At 30.6% G+C, this 26,604-nt stretch overlaps 1 protein-coding gene across 3 annotated transcripts in view; it reads left to right on the forward strand.

The window, feature by feature from the left end:
• Positions 1–26,604, forward strand: part of LOC126735069 (enhancer of mRNA-decapping protein 4) — a 37,951-nt gene that overhangs the window by 10,795 nt on the left and 552 nt on the right. For 2 of the 3 annotated variants that reach the window (XM_050438960.1, XM_050438961.1), the window contains exons 12-19: positions 5,916–6,120; positions 6,171–6,425; positions 6,494–6,634; positions 12,615–12,818; positions 12,876–13,041; positions 13,100–13,271; positions 17,306–17,462; positions 17,554–17,780. In XM_050438960.1, coding sequence (XP_050294917.1) covers positions 5,916–6,120; positions 6,171–6,425; positions 6,494–6,634; positions 12,615–12,818; positions 12,876–13,041; positions 13,100–13,271; positions 17,306–17,462; positions 17,554–17,780 — 1,527 coding nt within the window. The remainder of the gene's footprint in view (positions 1–5,915; positions 6,121–6,170; positions 6,426–6,493; positions 6,635–12,614; positions 12,819–12,875; positions 13,042–13,099; positions 13,272–17,305; positions 17,463–17,553; positions 17,781–26,604) is intronic. The other variant, XM_050438962.1, reaches the window with a different exon arrangement.

Here is a 26,604-nt window from a genome sequence, read left to right on the forward strand (position 1 = left end):
ACTTGTACTTTAGCTAAACAGGAACTGGCTTTTCGTGGCCACGATGACTCTCTAAATCCTGGAAATTTCAGAGCAATTTGGGAATTAATGTTAAATTCAAATCCAGAACTAAAAGATCACTGGCAAAAAAAGACTTATTTTAGAGGCCTCTCAAAAACGATACAAAATGAACTCATTGACCTGATTAAAGACGAAATTTCCATTTTTATTCAAAATGCCATAATTAATTCCCCATTTTTTGCATGTATTGTTGATGAAACAACCGATATAACTGAAAAGGCACAGTGTTCAATTGTATGCAGGTTAGTAGATGCAAAAGGCATAGTTCAAGAATTTTTCTTAGGATTCTTTGATTTAGGGGAAGATCGAAATGCTCCAGCGTTACGCGATTTACTGTTTAGTGTGATTGGTAAATTTGACTGTAAAGCGAAACTAATTGCTCAAACCTATGATGGAGCTAGTGTTATGTCGGGCCAACTAAACGGACTTCAAAAATGAGTAAAAGACTCTGCACCATTAGCTATTTTTACCCATTGTTTTGCGCAATTTGCGCATCGCCTTAATTTAGTTTTACAGCAAAGTTGCTCCAATATTACGGCAGTAAAAATATTTTTTTCGACTCTTCAAGGAATTCCGGCTTATTTTCACCATTCCTCCAAAAGATCCCATTTCTTAAATAAATTTGTCGGAAAACGAATTCCTACAAATAGCGAAGTGAGATGGAATTCTAATGCTAAAGTGTTAAATGCCGTATTACAGGAGAGAAAAAAATTAATTGAAGTATTTCAGGAGATAATGAATTGTTTAGAATCAAATGCGAAATCAATTAGGCAGGCAGATGGGTTTAAAAGAAAACTGGATGATCTGGAATTCGTATTTTTATTAAACGTTTTTAGCTGTGTTAAAAAGCTGGAGAAATGACCTGGCCTTTTCTAAGCATATTAAAGTTGCTGTTAGCGAGACAAATACAGAACTTACCTTAAATCGTAATGAACTTGGTGGTTAACCTAAAAATGATGGTAATCAAAGCACTTTGGATAAAGCCAAAACTAAATTTAGACGAATATTTTTTGAAATTCTGGACAATAATATAACTCAATTAGAGCAACGTTTTTCGGACTATAGCAAGTTTCAATTTCTGCAGTTGGGTGATTCTAAAAAATTTTCAAAATATGGAGGAGTATTTCCGCAAAAACCATTGGACTCGTTAATAAATACTTATAGAGCACTTTTTTATATATCATTATTGAAAACAGAACTAGAAACCATTTTCTCACCAATACACCGTGAACAATTTTACGATAAAAGTTTGTTGGGTCTAATTAAAAGTATGCATAATAACGACACAAATGAAATTCTTCCTGAAAGTTACAAGTTGTTCTGTTTACTAGCTACAATACCTGCAACCAGTGCTTCAGTTGAAAGGACTTTTTCTACCTTAAAGCGAATAAAAACATCTTTGCGGAACACAATGACTCAAAATCGGCTTTCATCCTTATCTATTTTATCAATCCAAAAGGATATTCTCGCTTAATTAGTGGAAACTGGGGACACATTTTACGAAAGGGTAATTGACAAATTTGCACGAAACAGAGATAGAAGAATTAACTTGCTTTATAGGTAATAAAACTCAAAACTGATAATTTGTTTGTGTTCAAAATACTTTTAAATGACTCCTTCTTTCTGTGCCATTTTTAGTAGTTACTTGTTACTTTTATGTACGTAGGTAACAATAAATGTACATATTAAGCTTAATTACTGTCGTTTCTTTTCATAGTGTCCCCCTTTTTAGTTCTCCAGTTCTCCCAAATTTTTTAAATTTGATAGAAAAAAAAAAGTTTTTTTTTTTGGAAAAAAATTACAGTTAATGTTTTAAATGTATAATTACTTGACAACACCGGCCTATTATGTGATTCTTCGGGCTTCATCGTGAGTGGGCACTCCTGCTATGGCCTACCCAAAATTTAACCCCACGAGCCGCCACTGACATACGTGCAATCAATTTTAAATGTTCAACAATTTGAAAAAGTACAAGAGGCTAAAAATAATTTGTTTAACAATGTGAAATTCAACGAACCAAATATTAACACTTAGATTAATATTTTAAATTAATTAAATATGGGTTTTTTAAAGTTAAAATATTGAAGAAAATAAATTTGATTTTATTACAACATTCCAAGGGGGTTAATATAATTTTTTAAGTATTTCAGCAATAATCTAAGAGATTAATCTAAAACGCATATTAATAAATGTTAGGTTAACATTTTGAGAATGTAAAACGGTTGTTCCTTGCTGACATAATATTTTTTTAATGCTATTTGTTGAAATAATATAAATAAACAAATAACCGTTTATTAGGCAACAACAAAATATTACATAAAAGGTAACATTCACATAATATGTTCTTCCATACTACCCCAAAAAGACAGTATTAGTGAGCATTTTCAATACAATACTACTTAATGCTAAACTTATTTCTTAGGGTACCTAGACTTGTAAATTATATAAACAAACTGACCAGAATGTAAAGTTGCTCTCTCTGTCAAAAAATCAATATTTTTTTATTTTTCGTGAATTATTTTCGCTACAGTATTAAAGATTACGATAGCACATTTCTCAAGAATTTGTTGGTTTTAAAATATTAAACTGTTAATTACTTATTTTGATATTTGCCGCTTAAGCCTTTATTTTAAGCCTTTTTTCCTAGAATTGATTGGCATTTACGTATTTTTGAAAGGCGTTTGGGTTTTAAAATTCTAGTAATTTTTTGTCAGTTAGGTGCACTTACGCACTTACACACGGAGTTTTAGGATTAAAAATTAAAAATGTCGCCTATTTTTTTAATTTTTTAATACAAAGTACAAAATACTTAAAATGAGCATACCTTGTAAATGCGAGGATTCACATAACAACTAGAAAATTAAACTAAACTAAAATTCTGAGCAAAACACAGTTAAAACGAAAAAATAAGAAATATTTGGAAACGAAACACAACTATTCCTAACCCAAACATAAGTTTTTTCTTACTTATGGTATGTATCAGATATTTCTATTCTATCAAACGAAGTTTAATCTAAATTACTATCATCGATTCTAACTCAAAGTTCATTTAGAAATATTAATTACCCAATTACCTATTATTAACATCATCTTCTATATTAGTTTCTGGTAAAACATCAGATACATTATTATTTGCACTTAGTGCGAAATACTCAGCACAATATAGTTTCTTTATTTTTAAACTTTTAGAAAGATCCAAAAGATCTTTCAAATTTTATTTATTAACAATAAGTTCTGAGTTGTACACTAGAGGAATGTTCTCATTTTTCTTTTCAATTCATTGGACTTCATGAGATATTTCCATGCTGTATTCTGTGCAGTACAATTAGTGTGTTAATATAGATTTTGCGAAACTTCACTCTTGAGATGTCACTCATCTTAATTTACAATGTTCTTACACAAATTTCTGATTGTTATCCGATAGTAAGACTTGTTTTCGGATCTATTTCAAGCAAAGTGTCAGAGAATTTGTGTAGCACAGTATTATTAGTGGGCATTTTCAATACAATACCCCATTTCTTAAAATTACCTAACATTACAATAAAGGTATATGTGAATTCAACAGAAAAGCCTTGTATTTCTTCTTCAAAGCAAAAAGTGAGCATGACTTTATTAAGTTGTATACTTCAGAGTTTAACAAAAATACACACTGATAGGCAAGTGGATTTTTAAAATCTTTAGTTCTATGCAGTGGTATTTGAAATCTTATAATGTAAATCTTGTCTTGCTGTCAAATAATCTGAAAGATATTTAGGGTACGTAGACAACAATAATTCTCATAGAAGCATTTTCAGCTAACTGAATTTTGTTCTTCATTTCAAGAGCGAGGTAATTGTAAAAAACAACATTGCAGTAATCTAGCTGTGACCAAACAAGAGCCTCCACAAGAATTAATATATTCAGGAGTTTTACTAGGAAATGTTTTTAAACGTTTGTTTCGATACAACTTAAATGATTATTTATCGTTTTGAGGAGTTTGAGAACACTGTCTCTGATGGCATGACTCTTTAAACTCTTAGAACAAGATATTTATCAGGTTTACTTACTAATGTTATTTTTTTAATCATTTAAGTGTGCCCTTAATAGGTTTTTAGGAATGTTCAAATTCAAAACATTTATTTGCCAATATCAAAAATTACAAAATATGCTATAGGCGAAATTATCAAATAGGAAAGCATCTCGATTATAAAAACCGTTTCTCAAGAATATCTCTGCAAGAGGTATTCTTAAGTGATGCATCCTTCAAAAAAAATAAAAAAAAAATAAAAATAATATAGTAAAATAAAAGAGCTTGAACAAAAAAACAATTTAAAGGGGGGCAGTCGACGCCAAGGAACCGGATAATAAAGAGAGTTTAATAAAAATTGTTATACATTTATCATCTTCGTAAATTGCCATCTATTAATATATTTACATCGAAAATTAATTGTTAAGATAAAAGTTTCTCGTGTAACTGTTTTAAATGTTAACTTTATTATTAAATAGTAATGAAACAAACTCTTAAAGTCACAGGTCTCAAATTTTGAAAAAAAAATGAGATCTGCGACTTAGAGTTTGTTTCATTACTATTTAATATAAGCCGGTCTCTTTAAGAAAAACTGGACTATTTCTTGTAACTTTAATATATTTGTTTTCCTAGTTACATGTTAAAATGTACAATAACATCGCATAAAAATCATGGATATAATGGTTGTCCTATATAAGCTCTTACCACTAAAGTTAAATTACATTCGAATAATAAGTAATCTTAATAAAGTGAGATATTCGTATTTTTTTAAAACACAATACATCAAAAAATTTAAAAAATCATTTAGATTGGGTAAAACTATATTAAAAATCATAATTCAGTCGGTTGTTATTAGCCTGATGGTAAGTGTCGGAACACATATATACACATTTACTTTTAGGCCATATAATGTATTGAGCTTTTTGTGAACCATGAGCAGTATGTCTTTTGATGGGAATAGGTAAATTATTGTATTATAAAATAAATATTTGATTGTTTATACAGGATAATGTAGGTGTAGTTACTGCTACATTAAGCTTGTTAAGTTTACGGCCAAAAATGTAATAAAATGTTGCATTTAAAATTACTTCTATATATCTCATCTGGTATAGAAATAATGATTTTATTTATAAACTTGTTGATAGCATGTAGTAACTTAAGCTGACAATATAGGAAAGCTTAAAATTCGATACTTCTGCTTTTAGTTGAGGATATATCTTATTAAAAAAATATTATAGCAACTTATAGGAAAGACTTATTTGAGTAACAAATAAGAGCACAGACAAAAATTAAGAAAACCGGGTAATGTTCATACGTGTTTTTTATGAACGTACATTTATTACAGGAATTAATAAGCACCTTTTATATTATAACTTCTTCATCTACAAAAGTTAAAACTTTTTAACTACGTATAACTAATACTGGGTATGTTCTTCAAGCCATACAAAACTAAAATGTTAACAACTAGATTTTAACACGTTTTTAAACTTTTGCTAACGCTCAAATATAGATTCTCTTAAAAGTTTTTTTAATTTCGAAGGGTTTAGTTGGAAAAATGGTCAAGTAAAATCCAAGCTTTTCAAAAATTTTCCTTTAATTACCAACGTTTCGGCCTTCTTCAGGTCGCAATGAAACGAAGGGCTTTGAATTTTCTGTTTGTCCTAAAGAAGGCCTAATATAGCCCGAAACGTTGGCAATTAAAGGAAAAAAATTGAAAAGCTTGTATTTTACTTGACCACAACAATACAAAAAAAAGTTTTTTTGTTGAATTACCCCTTTCCAAAATGACAATCCTAAAAATATTGATTTTCCTCGGTGGATCCCTTTTATATTTTAAATTATTTTACAGTGTTAGAAATTCGATAACCCAAGACAATTCCTTGGGAAATTCCTGCGATAAATTAAACGACGCGATCGAGCAAAAAGAGAATTACGCGAGCGCCGGTTCTAGTCCGAGCAGGGAGGTTCAGGAAATTCTCTCGCTGACCAACTCCTCCTCCGGGGGCTTCCCCACACAGGAATATTACAATAATTTGGCCAACTTACAAGTCGAGGTACGTCTTTTTACTCCTATTTTATGGACTCGAACTTCATATTTTTTAAGGAAAAGGATCCTCCGCCAAAGGACTCTGAAATCGTTTATCAAGATACTGTAACGTGGCCAAAAATACCCATAATGAAAGAGTCTGACGTTATAAAGCAAATGCAGGTGGAGAATAGTAATGAAATCAACAAACAGGATTTGGAAACGGTTTATTTGCGGATAAACAGTTTGGAAACTCTGGTGAAAGAACAGTCTGGGGTTATGCAATTGCTGCTAAGAGATATGAAAGCGGTATTGCAAAACTTGGAGATGGCTGTAAGTGAATAAACAATTTAGGCATTCCGAGACTTTAAATGTTACTGTATAGTTTTTTTCCTTGATAGACGAATAGGAGTAATGACAAAACGGACACGGAAGAATTAAGTAGAGAATGGGAGGCCGCAATGTCGAAGCAACACCTGCAAATAGCCAAAATGTTTGAAAATCTGGTTCAGTTACAGAAATCAAACGATAAAGATTTACAGGTGAGTGTTCCAAAACGTATAGTTTTATTTCATTTAAAGTTAAGTGTCTTTTATGTTTTCCAGCCCTTTCAAATAATTTTTAATTCTATAACAGGCATGTTACAAATAGTTAGAGACAGTTACACTTTTTTTTTTTAATAATTTAATTAACCGAAATATCGATACAAAATTTACAACCAATTTTAACAAAAATTCTGTAATCAGTGCTTGTAAACATTGGCCCTGAGAATAACAAAACTAAGATATATGTAAATATATGGATACACTTTAACTTGTTAAATGTATATCCAAAAAACATCACTTTATTCCCATACTGTTCTAGTTTTCAGATTGAGGGATATATAAATGAGAATTCGTCTTTTCCACCTTTTTATAAATCATCGTTTCATTTTCTTAATAAGGATCGGATCGCCTGCAAATAGTGTTTTTCTCCTTTGATTTGTCAAATTAAACCCGAAAAACATCACTTCATTCCCATACTCTTCTAATTTTCAGACTGAGATAGGGATATATAAATAGGAATTCGACTTTTCCACCGTTTTATTTTCTTAATAGTGTTTCAATCGCCTGCAAATAATGTTTTTCTTCTTTAATTTGTCAAAATATATCCGAAAAACATCACTTTATTCCCATACTCTAATATCATCGTTTCATTTTCGCCTGCATCAAATTTGCATATATAATTAATTCACATTTTTAAAATCTTTCAATTTTCTAACAAAGCCGCAAAATTTTTTAATTTTTTTTATATAATGAGGTAAATTATTAAATTTTGTAATTGCATTTGTAATTGGATTTTTTATACCTATATTCGTTCTTAGTGGTCCTGTTTGATAGTGCGGCACATTACGGTAAAACATACTATTTATGTTAAGGTTTGTAAAGTGTTAGTAATTTGATAAACTAGTTTGCATTGTTTGTTATTTGAATTTAATTCTGAATAAATTGTGTTAGAACTAGTAAGTCAATCAAAATCAAATAATATTTTACAATATTTACTTTATTAAAATTAGTTTTGCCACACATGCTGGGCACAGGCAAAAGGTATCTGAAATGTGTAAGGAAAAAGTCGTTATTCATTTCAAATTTACTTTTTTTTAATAATCTATGTTTTCATATAAAGTAGAGAGCATGGAAACTATTTTGTCAGTTATTTTATTTATGTGTAATGACAATTTAAATTTTCATTTATAAGTAGGCCTAAATATATTATATTTGACACTTTTTCTTAAGGTATACCATTTATGCTATATAATAATTAATAATGTAAAAAACTAGTGTACGCGGATGACATACAAATCTATGTGTCTTTTGATAATAACAAACAACGCAAGACGTGGCCGATAAAATAAACGCTGGTCTACACATAATTAACCCTTTGAGGACGGAATTAATTAAACTACAAAGAAAACAGTTACTACCAAAAAATCTTTATTTAAATGGGTATTTGAACATAAAATAGTATAAAAAAAATTAGTGTCTATTTTTGAACAAAAAAAATAAACTGCGGTTATCTCGATTAACCACTAGTCACTCACTATGGTTTGTGGAAATCGTAAAAACAGTTTCTTACATCTTTCAGGCATAATCCGACCTTACATGTTGAGCACTTCCATAGGGTTCGATGTGGTTCCTTGCGGCTACTGCATTGGGCACATCTAAGAGAAGTAGTGTGAATGGGCATAATATGAGTTTTTTTATCGTATTTTACTTCTTGAGGTACAAGAGGTTTGAATTTATTAGCATCCACAAAGTACCAAAAAATTCGGTGCCACTATTTTCGTGACTTCCTATCTACTTCATACAGTGACTTTAACATGTCAAACTTGTCGACGTACCCCATGTGCCGGTTATAATCGTTAACAAGTGATGGGTATTCTACATCTTCTTTAGAGCCGTCTTTTTTTCTTCTAGAAGCAGTTTTCAGGTTGGCAGGATCGTAAAAATTTGAAATAAAAAGAACGCTTTTTCTATCCATCCACTTCAAGGCTACAATTCCTCCTGTAGTCCGATTCTCCTCTTTTCAAATGCTTATCGTCACGCAAGTCGTTTGGCATATTTTTTCTAGTTTTTCTGGCGGTTCCACATGCATAAATGCCTTCCAACAGTAAACTGTTTTGCAGTTCAACCGAGTTAAAAAAATTATCAAAGTATAATTTATGCTTCTTACCAATTAATTCTCTAGATAAGTCCTTTATAACCCTGGCACCTAAGGATTTTTCAGTAAGATTTGAAACTTTACCCGTATAAATTTGAAATGGCGACATAAATCCTGTTTCGTCACTTCTTACCCACACCTTGTATCCCCTCTTGATCGGTTTCATCGGCATGTATTGTCGAATGATGCTTCTTACTTAAATCGTATCATAGATTCGTCTATGGCTTGGTATTCACTTGGCATAAATGAATTTTGATAAGAATTTGATAAGGCATCAAGGAGTGGGCGAATTTTGTAAAGCTTGTCATAATTGTCATCTTGCTTTTTCGGTTCAGTTGCGTTGTTATTCAAACGTAAGTTGCTCAACAACCAGCCAAAGCGATCCCTGGACATAGCAGTACTTATATAATCATCTCTAAGTTCAATTCTGGACGACCAATAATCACGATAGCTGGGTATAGGTTTTAAAGGCTTCCTATCAGAAGGTTCAGACCAAGGAACACTTTTATTTCAGCTGAAGTTGTTGGCAAAAATGAACTACAATTGCCACCTTGTTTTTGAACGGCATAAAGGTTAGTTTCGAAAACAATATATACAATATAATACACATATAATTTTTTCGATCAGATCCAATGTAAACAAATGCAAAAAAATATCAGTAGGACTTTCTAGATCTTGTGGTATAACAGGTCCAGTATTTTCAGTAAATGGGTCAACCTGTGTACAAAATGTTGTCTGCTTTGTCCACTGTATTGTAGTATTTCTAAGCTGTAACTGTAATTGTGCCAAAGGAACCTCATCTTCAGATTCCCATTCATAGTTCGGTATAACTACAGCTGCTGTTCCTCGACATCTTCTAATATATCAACGTCCATTGCCATAATATCCAAAATGTCCTCACCGTCACAAAAATCATCTTCGGTAACGGAACACACCTCTGATTCGTTATCAGATGGTATGCTACTGATTAAATTTTTAAAATCGCCAGGAGGTAGATTTTCTAATTCTTCCCACCTCCAAGTAATTTTGGACGGACCTGAAAAAAAAAAGAAATAAACCCTCTGTGAAATAAATCACTAGTAATAAAAAATATCCATAGCAAATGTATATTTCAACTCCTATCAGATTTGGAAATCACCAGGAACCGCCTGAGACTATTATAGTCAAAGTCTTTATTTCAAACCATTCGTAAATTTGCTGTAAACCAATAATCTTAAACTTTTCTGATACCTCTCAGATTTACTGATGCCTGGTGGTTAGACCGGGATACCACACATTTGTTTTACAAAAATAAAAGTAATGGGCATAACAAATTGATGATAACTACCAAAACAATTAATTTCTAACAAATAATTATAAGGAAAATATGTTCTAACCTGCAATTTCTTATTAAAACCACTTCAAAACGTGAAGCAAATGCACTTGTTTACACCAAAACAAAACAATCCTCTCACGCTAACCAAATATCGAAATAAAAACCGAATTTATTGCCATCTAGAGCATGCATGTAATATTTCCATATAATATACTACTTAGGCAACACACTATTCATTGTGGTTAGATCAAATGACCGCGAGACGTTTACGTACAAATTTAATAAATTGTGGTTAGCTCAGCTAACCACTGGTCCTGAAAGGGTTAAAGAATTATCTGCTGAACATAACCTAAACTTAAATTCTGACAAAACTAAACTATCATGTATTAGAAGTAAAATTAAAAGAAACGTCTATTAAAAACGACTTGAAATTAAAAATAAATCGTAAAAGCATGTAGCGCAAAAAATCTTAGTTTTATTATAGACGAAGATCTTTCTCAAGTTTATTTGAGAATATAACAAGAAAAAGCTTTTTTGCACTAAAATTATTATATAAATCTATGTGATTCTTTAGTGCTCTCACGTTATTACTATGGCGACTTTATATTATACGCTCCATGTCTTACAGCTCTCGATAAACAGAAAATATGACTGCAAAATGTCAATTAACATATAAAATCAGGAAATATGACAATGTTTTTCAAAACATTGTAGAGTCTAACAGGCTCAATATTAAAAAACCTGAAATTTTGTACATAAGGTTAGTTAGAGGCTCACACCTCGAATAATCTTAAAAATAAAATTTTACACCAAAAAACACCTTATACAGGGTGTTAAGTTTCGGATATTTCACAGGCTGATTTTTTAAGTATTTTCATCTATAAACCTTAGTTCAAACACCTATTTAAAATGAAGAAGTGAGGCATCGGATAATAAGACTCTTGTTGTAGAACGATTCAAAATACTCCAGGAATTTTCCAAAGAGAAGATTGGATGCATGCATACAGACATTAGGGGGACATTTCCAACATTTATTATGATTTTGATCTATTTTTTCTTTGACACATTTTTATTTAGTGTTCGTCCGTTTTCTTTAAAAATATTTCATTTTAATTAAAAAAAAGGTCAATTTATAGAATTTCACTTTTTTAAAACACACGCATTCAGACTGAAATACTTCGAAAACCATTGCTCCTAGTGACATCCAAAAGAGTTTTTTTTTCGTATAAAAATGATGTAAGGAATTGAAGCTAAGGAATTTGAAGAACAAATTTAAATTTCTCGACCCAGATACGAATTTTCGTTCAGAAATCGGTATTATTTAGGAAACTATGCAGAAAAAATAAAAATAAATCTTTGACACCCTGTACCTTGAAAACCAAGCATTTTGGACTACAAGTATATATGTTATCACTTTAAAACTCGATTTCGCTTTTTAAAAAAGGTTTATTTAGTAAGATAATTAATATTTAATTAAAATAATTATTAAAACTTCAAAATTCAAATGAACATAGATTAAATATACAACTTAAAATTAATCTTACAGAACTAACTTAAAATTATTATGTGTGCTGTATTTATACAAAATAGTACAGCGGTGTCAGCGGTTCCCATGGCAAAGGAATCAGGCCACCGGTTTGCTAATCGACGGAAATGGTATTGTTGCCAATTCCTAGAACTGCCGACTCTGGTTCGTTGCGAAATAACACACGTGCGTGGTTTTGTATTTCAACATATATGAACTTTTTACCTTAAAAAATCGACAAATGAAACATCAGACACTTCTTACATAACACCCTGTATAATTTCATACCTGATAATTTTAAAATATTTAATATGAATAAATTAAAATATAAAATGCGATTGTTTTTATTTAATCGAGTCAACCCACCAACTTTAAATAAAAAAGGTTTTTGTCTATTAAAGACAAAAAGACACTTAAAATAAGCATGTTGAGGTATAACATAATAGAAAAAGGAAAATAGCCATGACAAGCATATTTAACTTATGTATTAAACAAATCCTATAATATATTTGAGGTATTGGAACTGCATACTGAACAGAACGAGGTTTTCAAATAATTACTTTTGTCACAATATAATTATTTACTTTCCTTAAAAAATCTCCACTTACTACTGGATAAAGCTGTTAAATTACTTTCCTCTGTATTGCAGTGTATTGTAAAGTTAATCAATTTGTAATGTTATTTTTTTATACTCTATATACGTGTGTACATTTAAATTTAATAAATCTCAATAATATTTTGTATTTATTTTAGAGATATTAGGTAAGTCAGAGTAATCAATCCGGTTAGATTTTGCCTCTCTTCTATCCTTGTATAAATGTATGTATGCTGTTCACACAGTTGTAAATTATTGGTTTCTTAAATAAAAGACGTTTATTATTAATATTATCATTTAGATTATTATAGGTCATGTCAAGAATGACCGGAACTTAATAAAAGAAAATGACTTTCAACTGCACATTAAACTAATGTTATTTTTCAGGAGAAACTTCTCTCAACTGTAGGACAAATCTCTTCCAAAACCATCTCGGACAAGATCCAATTCGAAATGAAACATTCCGTTTTAAACAATATCCACCAAATGATGGACACCCTTAGACTGCAACTGGAATCCCAATTAAACCATAGATTTAATAATATCGAGTGTATGTTTAGAGACAATTTGACCAAAATGCTTAATAGTAAAGTAAGCACTAGCCAAGCTAATTTATAAAACGTTTTATATATTATTTAATATTTTTAGACGTTAATAGAGGCTATTAGTGTGTCGATCGTTAACGCCGTATCGCCAGCGTTAGACCGATCATATAGGGAACAGATTTTGCAAGTGTTAGTGCCTTCCTGTGAAAAAGTTTGCACTAAAATGTTCGAACAAATTAAGGACACTTTCACCAAGGGTACAAAAGAATGTACGTACCCTTAGATTTGATAAAAATGCCCAAACGAATAGAGAATTGTTGTTTTTAGATACCGCGTCCGTAGAATCATATATGGAAAGACAGAGAAGACTACAAGATAGGGGGAAAGACTTGGTCGGTCAAATGCAAAATGTGGCGGAACATTTGAAAACCAATTCGGATACTTTGTCCGAGATACTTACTACCGAAATAAATAAACATTTTAATAAGGCGTTTAAGACGTAAGTATTTCTTGCCAGTATAATATAAACTATAAGTGTCCTTCTTAAGTACATTAAATGATATTCATTCCTGTAATCACTGGCACCTCATGGTTTGTTTGCCAAGGAAGTCATAATGTATTTTATCAATAATTTTTTTTAAAACCCCCTTATTTTCCAAATTGGTACATCAGTTTGGCATTTCAGTTTTTTCTTAAAGAGATTATATAGGAGAGTTTTTGATATTTGGAATGCTACGAAACCATTGGACAAGTTAAAATAATCGATGAAAAGTCTTGTTTTCCTATTTAATGTTCTTATGGCATTGTAAGGCCATTTTTTATATTTCCCAGGTATATAAAGCCATTTCTTAGACGTACCAGACTTTTGAATTAATTTTCAATTTTATTCCTAGGATTTAATGAACATTTTTTATTTTTCCTATACTATATATCATATTTTTCCTATATGATATACCCCAAGGCTTCTGATATTACTTTGAATTCAATATTTACATCTTCCAGGAATTTAAGCAATTTTCAATGTCCTTTTACCTAAGTTGGTAAAACACTCCTTGTGTTGTGTTCTTGGGCTTTTCATAACATTATTTACATCTTTAAGAAATTAAAAGTAATGTCTAATATCTTCAAGAGTTTTGAGTTAATTTTCAATTTTATTCCAGGCATTTGGAGGCATCTTCAATATTCTTCCTAGGATTTAATGATCATTTCTTATTTTTCCTATATAGTTGATATATACCCCAGGTCTTCTGATATTACTTTGAAATCAATTTTTACATCTTCCAGGTATTAAAAGTTATTTTTTATGTGTTACACGGATACGGACTTTTAGAAAGAATTTTCAATAATTCCTGGATTGGCAAGACACTTTTTATATTCTTATGCTTCTGATAAACGTTTTAACTTAATTTTTACACCTTTAGGATTTTACATCAAGGAATTAAAATGAATGTCTGATGTCTCCAAAACATCAGACATTATTTTAAATAAGTTCTTGTTATAAATTCTAACAATGAACATTTATTTCTGCTGAATTGTTAATACAATCCTTGTGTTCTTGGGTTTCTGATATTACTTTGAAATACATTTTCCAGGAATTAAAAGTTATTTTTCATGTGTTCCCGACTTTTAGAAGTAACTTGCAATTTAATTCCTAAATTGGTAAGACACTGCTTGGGTTCCTGGGCTTTTGATATAACATTTTCACCCAATTTTTACAACTTCACAATCAGGAATTAAAACTGTAATGTCTGATATCTCCAAGAGTTTTAGATTAATTTTCAATTTAATTCCAGTCATTTGAAGTCATCTTATAGTCCAAGAGGCAGAGCCAAAAAAAGTCTCTGAATTTATTAAGCCTGGTTTTTTGTCAGGTGATTGTAATCATAATTTTCAATAAAATGCTCTGGTCAGTCAAGCGGATGTTAGAACATGTGCCTCAGGTGCGCGGTCAAATATGTCGTGATCACCGACATAATAAAATCGATTTCTTAAGGCGGAAACTTTATGAACTTTTGTTTTTTTATATGTAAATCAAAATTATAATAGTTGTCAACGTCCTATGAGGACACAGCTGGTCAGTCAGCTGTGATGTGCGTAGCGAGGTTTATAAGAGTGCAATTCGTTTAAGCTTGAATTTTTTTTAGCAACTACTACTGACCATATTATTAATAAATAAAACGGTCAGTCAACCATTCCATAGAACAACGCCCGTCAGTCAGTGGGTAAGAAATTAAATGTTTTCGCTCTCTATAGACGTTTTCACGCGGCAACTCGTTTTTTTATTTATATTATTAAAATTCAGCGCGATTATTTATTTTAACATGGCACTTTTTAAATAACATATTTCTTTATTTCATGAACTATACAAAAATGGAATAATTTAATAATTATTATCATCGAATAATTGCTTATCGGAATCTTCAAACTCATCACTGTCGTGATCTGATACGTCAAGTTCGGATGTATCAGACTCTGAATCTAAAAAATAAATAAATACATTTAAAAAAATTATGCCTGTAAAAAAATTGTTTTTTAAAGACATAATTTTTTTAAATTGTTTACCTTTATTATCTTCTGAAGGTTGAATAATAACATCCTGTACAAGTTCCGGTAATTGATCGCCTTTGAACCAATCAAACTCATATTTGTCATTAACAATTTTCCAGCCGTAATCAGTAGGAGATAGCTCTGTTGGAATTTGACGATGAGCATTACACCAAATATTTGCAATGAAGCTCCCTCTTAAAAACTGTTGCATTAGTTCTGATTGGCATGGTGGCATACTTGACCCATCTACATTTTTTATTTTAATTTTAAAAGAATCGTTTGCAGTATTAAAACATTTATACCATTTATATGTCTTTGAAAATATAACGAATCTTGCCTCGTCGATTGATTTAATTTTTTTCACGCCGTATAAATGGCAAACAAATTCTTGAACTTAATATTAAATATATTATTTTGGTTGCTTTCATCAGAAAGCAACAAGTCCAAGGTCAGCGAATGTTTTTTGAAAATCTTCACTTTGCATCAATAACTGCAGAGGCTTTTTTTTGCCTTTCTTGTAAAATGCCGGGTTGAAATCACATCCAGTCAAAGCATGTAGTCCCGGAAGAGCATTGCAAACAGAATTTCCTAATTTTTCGTGCATTTTACTGACATTGATCATCCTTTGATGATTTCCAATCCCAGCTTCTATCCAAATTGTCGACGAACTTGACAAATTTTTCATGTTTCCTAGCATAATAACGAGAATGTCTGTATCCGAACACCTAATTAAAACGTTTACGTCTTGTACGATTTTACAAACATGAAAAATTATTTTAGTATCAGCCTCTTCGTGTGCTTCGCAGGTTAAATTTTCATTGATATTTTGCCATCTAAAACAGCGTATTCGTAGCATTTATCAAAGTTTAATTTGACGGATTTAACGCCAAAATATGGTACTAATTCATCACTAGCCTAGTGATTAATGATGAATTTTACAAATGCTATTTTAAATTTCGAATTGCGGCTTTAAATTTGTTGCGGCCCAGACATATTATAATCGCGATTTTCGAAGTTTCCTCGTAGAACATGCTCGAAATCTTTTAAAGATGGCTTGAAGTATCGATCAAAAACTATAACAATGTCTTGTGCATTATATTTTAAAATACTCTGTAAAAATTTTGTTGAAATATTTCCGAAGGTCATGGGAACATCCTTCATCAAATGTAAAAAGAAGAATCCATCTATTAGCACAACGTCTGTATATACTGGTGCATCTCTATTGATTGACAATTCTAGGATTTTCATTAATACAGATTTATCTGTTTTACAGTGCGTGCCATCTAAATGGCACAAAGAAAGTGGCACTGGAGTCAACGGATACGATAGAACTTTTTTTAAATCAACGTTTTGCTCAACTGAAACTGCGAGAAGTCTGCCGAAAATAATTTCTTATCCACTGACTGACGGGCGTTGTTCTATGGAATGGTTGACTGACTATTTTATTTATTAATAATATAGTCAGTAGTAGTTGCTAAAAAAATTTCAAGCTTAATACACGAATTGCACCCTTATAAATCTCGTTGACCAGCTGTGTCCCTATAGGACGTTGACTGACTATCATAATTTTAATGTTCATATAAAAAAAACAAAAGTTCATAAAGTTTCAGCCTTAAGAAATCGATTTTATTATGTCGGTGATCACGACATGTTTGACCGCGCACCTGAGGCACCTGTTCTAATATTCGCTTGACTGACCGTAGCATTTTATTGTAAATTATGATTACAATCACCTGACTAAAAACCAGGCTTAATAAGTTCAGAGACTTTTTTTGGCTCTGCCTCTCCGTCTATTAAGTTTCTGCCTAGAATTTAACGAAAATTTCCTATTTCTCCTGATGTTTGTTAAGATTCCTAAGATGTTTTTAGGCTTCTAATAATAGTACGCAGGTGTTATATATATATTATCATAGTTTGGGCACATTTCTTTGAGCCAATATTGCTTGTAACTAACGAAATAAAAAATATATTTCTTATGATTCATAGAATACAAGAGCAAGTAAGTCAGAACATCAAAGACTTGGTGAGTCTGGAACTAAAGCGTAGCTTAAACTCCCAAGGGGATGTCGTGGAGCAGGCCGTGATGAACGCACTAAACAGGTCCAGGGCAGTGACTCCGGCCCCGTCACATGCCGATAATCACGTAAGTTTTTGTTAACAATACTGTCATAAGAAAGTTATAATTTATTGTCTTTTTATTTACTTAATTCCACTGATCGAATGCTAATATTTAGATGCAGACTCTGGCCCACATACAACACACTTTATCGAAACACGCGTACGACGAGGCTTTCCAAATTGCACTGTCCGCAGAAAACTTGGGAGTGGTGATATTCGTGTGCGAAAAAGTGGACGTGAATAGGGTTTTTGGGGAGCAGTGTCTGTTGTCTCAGAGCGTCTTGCTCGCACTTATACAACAACTTAGCATGGAGTTACATAAGAACACCGAGACGAAGTTGTGGTAAGTTTAGTCTATAGAGAGAGAGTTTATTTAACTTCGAAAGAGATGTTTCTGTATGTGCACTTTTGAAACTTTACCTTTATGACGCATGAGATATTTTTGTGCCTAGAGTCTCAAATAAGCTTTTTAAGTTGAAATATTTTTTATTTGTCCCATAAAAAAAACAGATTACTAAAATTTAAAAAAATATTTATATTTGGCGACTAATAAAGAGAACCTTGTGATTACTAAGACCGATACACAAGTGAATTCAATGTGATTTGTATACTTGTGTCATGTTACCCTCTCAAAAAAAAAATGCAATCTACATATACAGGAATAACTACAATAAAAAGAGTTTGCAATAGAAATAAACTAGAGCAATACGCAGGCGACAATTAATTCACCCTAACAATATATAGGCAGCAAAAAAAACCTTAAGAAATGCCCTAAATTAGGCAATATCATATTGCTTAGATAATAATTCTCCTTTAGTTTCATAACTTTGTTCAAGGTTAGTTCCTTAAGTAAATCCGGTATTTCGTTCTGCGATTTAATGGCTATAAAACTAAATGACTTTTGAAAGCTAGATGTTTTATGTTGTGGTATGAAAAATTTTGCGTGTGTTGTATGTGTGTGCTGGCTATAATAAAATAATTCACGTAAATATAGTAATATGCCTCTTCTTAGGATTTTATAAATAAAAGTTAACAGATGGCTCTGTCGTCACATTTAAATGGTCTATTTAAATGTGGCGTAATATGATCTCTATATGTGATGCGAAGTGAGAATCGCAAACAAGCATTTTGCCACTTTTGAATTGATTTTGCCCAATCTCACGTTAAGGATCGGCCATAAACTCACCATGGTCCAAAAGAAATAAAACCAACATGTTGTAGAGAAAGTATCTTGTTTTTGGTTTATAAGCAATAATTAATTTTTTTTTTAAAGATGTTCCATATACAAGCATTTGAAATCGTGTTAAGACACCTCTTGTGTTCTTTGGCTTTTGATATTTTAAAGTCAATTTTTACATCTCCCAGGAATTAAAAGTAATTTTTTTTTAATATTTCAGACTTTGCGAAATAATTTTCAATTTTATTCATTGATTGGCAAGACACTTTTTGTGTTATTATGTTTCTGATGAACATTTTAACTCAATTTTTACATCTTTAGGATTTTACATCAAGGAAATCTTCAAGACATCAGACATTAAATTTAATTAAGTTCTTGTTAGAATTAAATAAACATTTTTTTATTTCTACTGAATTTTTAATACACTCCTTAATGTTCTTGGGTTTCTGATATTACTTTAAAATAAATTTAAACATCTTCCAGGAATTAAAAGTTATTTTTTATGTGTTTCCGACTTTTAAAAGTAATTTGCAAATTAATTCTTATATTGGTAAGACACCTTTTATATTCTTGTGCCTTTTGATAACATTCGCGCAACTTTCGTGCTTTTCAGTTTCTGATAATATTTTAAAATCATGTTATTTTTCATGTGTTCCAGACTTTAATAATGAATTTTCAGTTTTATTCCTAGATTGGTAGTACACCCCTTGTGTTCTTGGGTTTCTGATAAAATATTGGAATTAATTTTTAGCTCATCTGGGAATCAAAAGTTATTTGTTATATTTTACAGACATTAATTTTTAATGTTATTTCAGGCATTTGGACTTAGCTTAAGTTTCTTCCTATGATATAAACCAATTTCTTCTTTGTCCTGAGAAATTAAAGACATTCCTTGTGTTCTTGGGCTCTTACAGCAATTTCTTATGATATATGGAATTGTATATGGAACAAAAGTTCGTAACCTAGAAAAATACCAAGGTTCTTAATTTCATTAATAATTGGAAAATGTCTGTTACTGAAATTCAGAAAAAGATAAATACATCTGAGTCGTCTGCATATTGTTGCATTTTACAGTGTATTTAAAGCATGCATATCTGCAACATAAATTGTAGACAACGAGGGACCTAACATGGATCCTTGGGCATAAGACACTTGCAAATACTCTGATTTATTCAAACGAGATTTATTGTTTTGTAATGCAACACAACGATTGTCACGAGAGCGATTGTCAAGGTATGATAGAAAACACTGAAGTGAAGCTTTTGAAAGACCAAAGTATTTAAGTTTAGCAAGAAGCATTTTGTGATTAATAATAATAATAATAATAATAATAATTATAAATCGTCTTTATTTAACAAACCCTGCAAATTACAGTATTTGCCTGAACAGGCGAAGATTAGCTAAAAACTACTCTTTATCTCTTAACCTATCCAGTTAAAAAAAAAAAATAATAATAAACTAGAATTAATACTACTTTAAAGTAAAACATATGTTTCATCAGCTAAGTAACAATTAAATAAATTAACCAAGAACAACCAATCATTGCTGTTCCAAGAATAGATCTTTATAGAATCTTCGATAAAAATAAATGGTAAAATGAAAATTTGGCCTGAAACGATTAAATAGAATGACAGCTTGATAGGTGAAAGAACGTTCAAACATTGATGTAGTATGACGTGGTATTGAAAGTATATTATACCTTATATTACGACTATAAACCTCAGTTCTGTAAATCATCTTTTCACACAAAGACACAGGTGTACGTGTTTTAAATAGGCGATATAAAAATACTAATAAATACAACTTAAATATATTCACAATTTTTAGCCATTTAATTTGTAGTATAGCTTGTGATACATGGTCGTATTTCCTAAGATTATTAATAAAACGACATCATGTGTTTTGAATACGCTGCAAGCGATTTTGCGTTATTCTATCTAGATATGGGTAATACACAATTATACAATAATTAATGATAGACATAACCAAGGATTCAGAAAGCTTTTTTCTTGTTTTGTAATTTAAAATACTTTTATTTGCATAAAGCATTCGCAAGCGTAAATAACATTTTTGTAATAACATATTGCAGTGATCCCTAAATGGTGTGGTAATGGTATCCAGGCTTTGCTAAAGTCTAGGAAATTTTGAACATGTAACATTTCTATTATTTATCAAGCCTAACAAGGAAGGCCTGAAGGAATACAAAAAGAAAATACCTGGTCCTTGACATGTTTTTCTAAAATTTTAGATACTACTGGCAAAGTTTACTGAATAAAATACAAGTTGCTTCACTCGGCTCCACGCGCCGAATTACCTATTCACCGCCCCTCACTTCATTTGCCGGGCGACGCTCCTACAATCGAATCTGTTGGGTTACACAGTGAGTAGAGTTTAAATCGTTTTGATGTGCGAGCGTTTTATTACTAGTTGTACCGGGTGGACTCAGTGGACTGGCAAATTATTATAATCTATTGTATTAAAATGTCGACTTATTGTTCGGTAGACAGTTGTTTTACAAAGCCTGGAAGTGGTTTAATGTTTTTTTAATGTCCGAAGAATGAAAATATATATTTATATATATAATAAAATAACAAATAAGAAATAAGGGTAACCAATTACATGCCAGGTTATAGTACCTCTCTGTCTTGAGAGGGTGTGTTGTGACCAAAATAACGTGCGCAGTTTCGTTTTCACATAAAATAAAATATGAAAGTTGGATTTTGGTCAACTTATTATTTTATTCTTATATTATTTTGCTATATAAATGCGTTATGGAACTTTTGTACATTTAACTCTTATTTTATTTTTATTTTACTTTATTTGTCTGTAAAAATCCAGCTTATGAGACTACATTGTTTACATTTTAAAATGGCAAAATATATTTTCCTCTCCATCTTTTGTCCTTATTTTACAATATTGCAATTTTGCCAGAGCTATTTATCCGCTTTTTAAGTATTAAAAAATGTAATACCTTTTAAAGGTTATTTGAGTCGGAAACATAACTGAGCTTATAATGAAAAAAAAAACTAATCGAAAATTAATAAAATTCATAGAAAAATCGACTTAATTTAAAAGCAAAAATATTAATAAAGGAAGCAGTCAAAACCAAAAAATGAGTTCTGTCAAAAATTATGAATGAATGAATCCCGAGCGATGTTGCCAAGGAATTAAAACAAATAAACGCTTTAAATTATTGAGTCTAAGGGCGTGTTTTGTGTGTGTTTTATCAGTTTTTTGTTGTTTTCGTACTTTTTTGGAGAAAATTAATGCCAAAAGAAATGATCATGGTGCATTCTTGTGTAGTAAAGAGAGTAGAGCATTAAAATCCAAATTTAAGGTTTCATCGGTAAGTTTATTTGTTTACGTTTAAACAGCAAAAGACTTTTGTATTTATACCACCAGCGTCGTCACATGAAAAATATTAAGGTTAATTAATTATGTAATGACATTTTTCGCCTCTATTTAAAATTGCACAAGAGCGACGAAAACAACACGTATAGATATAGAAAATTATTTGTACAGTACACAATCCTAACCCGATTTGTAAGGGAGGGAAAATGAAAATTACAAATTTGTCGATTATTATAATATTATTTGCACTAGTGCATAAGCTCTACCCCACTGGCAACAAACCAAACAAAAATTAATTGAAAATATGCATTGTTGCCAAGGGGTACTAACAACACTTTCTCCATCCTTTTCTCTCTCACTACTAATTTTAAAACAATAAAATACCACATTTTTGGGCTGGTTATGAATGAAACATTACGTTTATTACTTATAATGTCTTTGGTAATGCTATTATTAGTCTGACAAAATAACAAAAACGTCAAAAAGTTTAGTAATCAATCATTGAAAATTCAAACATGTCATTACTTAGTAGTTATGTCTATCTTTAGTTGTTACGTTTAGTAACAGTAATATATGCATTTTTTCACACAAACTTTTCACTTTGATTTAAAAATAAATCCTAATGAAACCAGTCGTACTAAAACAACCTTTAATAAGATACCTAAGTACCTAATTATTAACAAAAAAAATTTAACCATTTAGTTCTTGAATTACGTAAACTTTGATAATGTAAAATTTATTTAGTTTGGTGGCTATAAAAACAAATAATTTAAAGTATTATCAATTAACATATTTTTCCCAAGTAGGTACATTAAATAATAATTTTATGCCAGATAATAAAGTTATTATAAAATCGTGCTCCGTCTTCCCCTACAGTTCGAATTAGACGAAACTCGTAAAATAATAGGTATTTTTTACCAGAATTCCCCTTTACATTTTTTGCTAGTTCCCCGTCGGCGAGGAGCTCGGCGGCCTGCCTTTGAGATCGAAAGATCAAAGGTTTTTCGCCGAGTGAAGCAACTTGTATTTTATTCAGTAAACTTTGCTACTGGTAGAATGCTTATAGACCTTAACTAGTTAAAACATGATGGATTCTATAGATCTTTTCGAAAGATTGCGATATACATTTTCCAGGCTACAAGAATGTAATAGATGACAAAATGGTAAACAGTTTTAGATTTTTACTAAAAGTCCGTGTTTACCTTCGGAGTCTTTACAATTTTTAAAATAGATAATTCAGCAAAACATACATTTAGTTCCGAGAATAATTGTAATTTTGTTGATAAAATATCAGTTGTTCCAATGAAGTGGTGTACGCCATATTATTGTACTCAGCATAATGTCGATTTTAAGCGGATGGATAAGCTAACTCAGACGGTAATTCTATCGATGTTATGTTAAATTTAACTGTTCTGCATCTAACCATAATTCGTTCTCATTATCAATTGCTACCATATTAAAACACAACGCTCTGTCCATAGTTAAAAACATTTGTCATATATAAGAGTCATCTACATGAGTTATAGTTCTATTTCGAGTAAAATCAGTAATATGTTGAAGCAAGTTTAAAGTATCCAATATATAATTTTTTAAATTGTTTCTGCCAAGGATTTCGTATAAAGATATAGTCATATCATCCATATCATAGTCACCTAAGAATATGACATGGTCATAAAAGGGGTCTGACAGGGATAAAAGATGTTCAAAAGAGTCACGCACATTGGATGAAGGCTATAAATAAAATATTTTCATTATTTGCTTTAGTACTTATATAGTTTAGGTGAAGTTACTTGGACAAGTATAAAAACTAAAAACATTTAGCGCGCGGCGTTTTCTTTATAAGGCATTGGCGTGCATATAATTTTTGTTTCTCTGGCTTAATACATATAGTAAAAATGTTATTTTACAACCAACAAAAACATTCATCAAGTCACGCAAAAGTCGTGGTTAGATTTAATGACACATATTTTTTACCCAATTTTTTTTTAAATTATTAAAAAAATTGTCCAAAAGGTGGGTGGTTTGTTGTAACACAGGTATAAAATAATGTCGTGGCCGTGCTGCAATAGAATATTGTTATATTTGCCTCCGCTGATATTTGTTTCGATAAGCCCAAAAATTCCTGCTGAACAATGAATTTTCATTGACATGGAATTGGCAATAAAATTTTTGGGCTTATCGAAATCAAATATAAGTGAAGTTAACTACATATTCATAATTTTGCACCCACATTTTTTTACGTTCAAAAATGCTTACCTGTTTAGTATCACTATCCATCTCTTCAGAACTGGATTCGTGATTGGTATGAATTATAATTGGATTCATTCGCGGTGTCTATTGTATCTAATTAAATTATTGTATTTAAGACTTATTGAACTTACATTGTAGTAAATATAACCAAAGGTTTCGTTAAAAATTTAAGTTCAAATATATTTTAAATATGTGAAGTCTATTTTCTTCTTCTTTTCAATATTTGAGCGTATGAGATAGTATTTTCTAAATTGATATTTAATATAAGTGACAATACCCAAAATAAGTGACTCATTAATTTTAATGTCAAAAATTCAATTTAACCTTGAACTTTTATCTTAAAAAACGGTACTGTATTTTTTTATTAAGCAAATATTAATGATATTTTTTAATGTACATTGTATTTAAAAATTATAATTCAGGTTTAAAATATATTCAGGTCAAAAATGACACGTGTTAAGAAATTGACGAACTCTCTTAAAATTTGATCGGTAAAACGATCATAAACTAACACATTATGAAATGCCTAAAAATATTTTCCACAACTATTCGATTCATTATCGCTAGTATCAAAAGGCCGCAAAAATTACATTTTTAATGTTCAAAAGTTGAGACGAAAGTAAATAAAACAAAACATCAACAGTATATAACAAATAGAATAACAACAAGAACTACAGTATAAGTTTATATTATATGAGAAACCGATTTGAGGGTGAGCCAAGTCTGCACCATGCTAATTTTAACACTCTCACAAAATTCAAAATTGTTTTAATTATTACCATATACAGACCTATATTATGGCACGCATCTTAAGAAATGGTTGATTCTTCGCACACTCAAAATCAAAAGGTGGTAATTTTACATCAAATTTAGTAGGTCATATGTTGCTAGCAAAAGAAGTGGTAAACTTATTTTAGTACTGTAAATTTAAAATATCTGTAAAAATGTGAATTTTTTGTTTTGTAATTTTACTGCGGTCTTCTGTAAAATGTAAGCAATAATTATAGTAATTTTTAAGCAATATTACTAAAGATTTACTGTAGTCTTGTACTTTTACAATGGTTTTAATGCAAATTCAACAATTATATCCGTAAAAATCCTGTAAAAAAGGTTAAGCATTTTTCAGAGACCCTGTAAATTTACTATAATATTTTTGGTTAAAAAATGCTGGTATGTTTTCTGTGTTTTTATTTTATATTTAGATATAATATATTTTTGCTGTAATATTTCTTAAATAAAATTAGTTTAAAAATTGTGGGATCATCCCAAACTAAAAGCTTTTATGAAATAATTAAAAAAAATATATTTCTTTTTTTTCATTTATTTAAACATATCTTTCCAAATTCCAAAACTGCAGCACGATTTCGTCCTGATCTTCGTCAAAAATGGTTAACTTCTTATACAGGCCATTCTTTTTTAATACTCCCAATTATAGGCGGATCAGTATTTGTTAGGAAATCTGTTTGTTTGTTTCTTCTAACAAATCTTTAAACTTGGTGTGGTCCAATACTATTAATAATTACTTTCGAATTACTAGCATCATTTTCTATTAAGTTGGTTTCTGGTTAATTGGTTTCCACGTTAATGCAGAGCACCCAGCATTTCTATTAATGAAATTTTTTTTGTGAATTTTTTTCCAGGAACGTTTGGTCTAATAAAATAACCTATTCTCTTGGTACCTCTAATCATATACCAATTTCGATCTTGCATTTGGCTTACTAAGATGCAAGTTGCCTAACATTCGAATTTACAGGTACCTGTGATGTTATAATAATGTAAGTAGGGAATTTTAACTGTATTTCAATCAGTTTTACGGGCTTCTGTAATTTTCGTGACGTTCTGTAAGAAACGTCCTGCCGGGTTTTTTAACCATATGGATTAATTTTTATGCAAAATGACTATATCGACAGTAAAAAAGCTGTGATTTTCCTAAATCTAGTATCATTTAGGTTAATTTAATAAATATAGTAAATTCACATTCTGACATGGTAAATTTGCTTTAATTATAACAGTTAATACTGCTGTAAGATTGACGGACACATTTAGAGTGCAACATTATTTCCACGTACAAAAGGGGTGTTCCAGTAGCGCCCCAACAAGAAATATAAATTTAAATATTTTTTGCCTAACCACCTTGCCTATCTTTATCTGACAAATATTGATCGTTGAACGGGCCGGAGGCTGTGGAAAGACTCTAATCGACCGAAAATATATACGGGAATCGATCACTAAATATCGTAATATATTTTGCAGTTTATTTTAATGCGTATATGTAGTATGTTGATTATATTTTGTACATACTCAATTTTGGAGCTTGAGCAAGTAACTTTACCTAAATTATACAAAGAAATTCAAAGGAATTAGAGGTAAAGTGAGGTAAAGGTACTTA

The sequence above is a fragment of the Anthonomus grandis genome, chromosome 4 (assembly GCF_022605725.1).
Source record: "Anthonomus grandis grandis chromosome 4, icAntGran1.3, whole genome shotgun sequence".
NCBI lineage: Eukaryota > Metazoa > Arthropoda > Insecta > Coleoptera > Curculionidae > Anthonomus > Anthonomus grandis.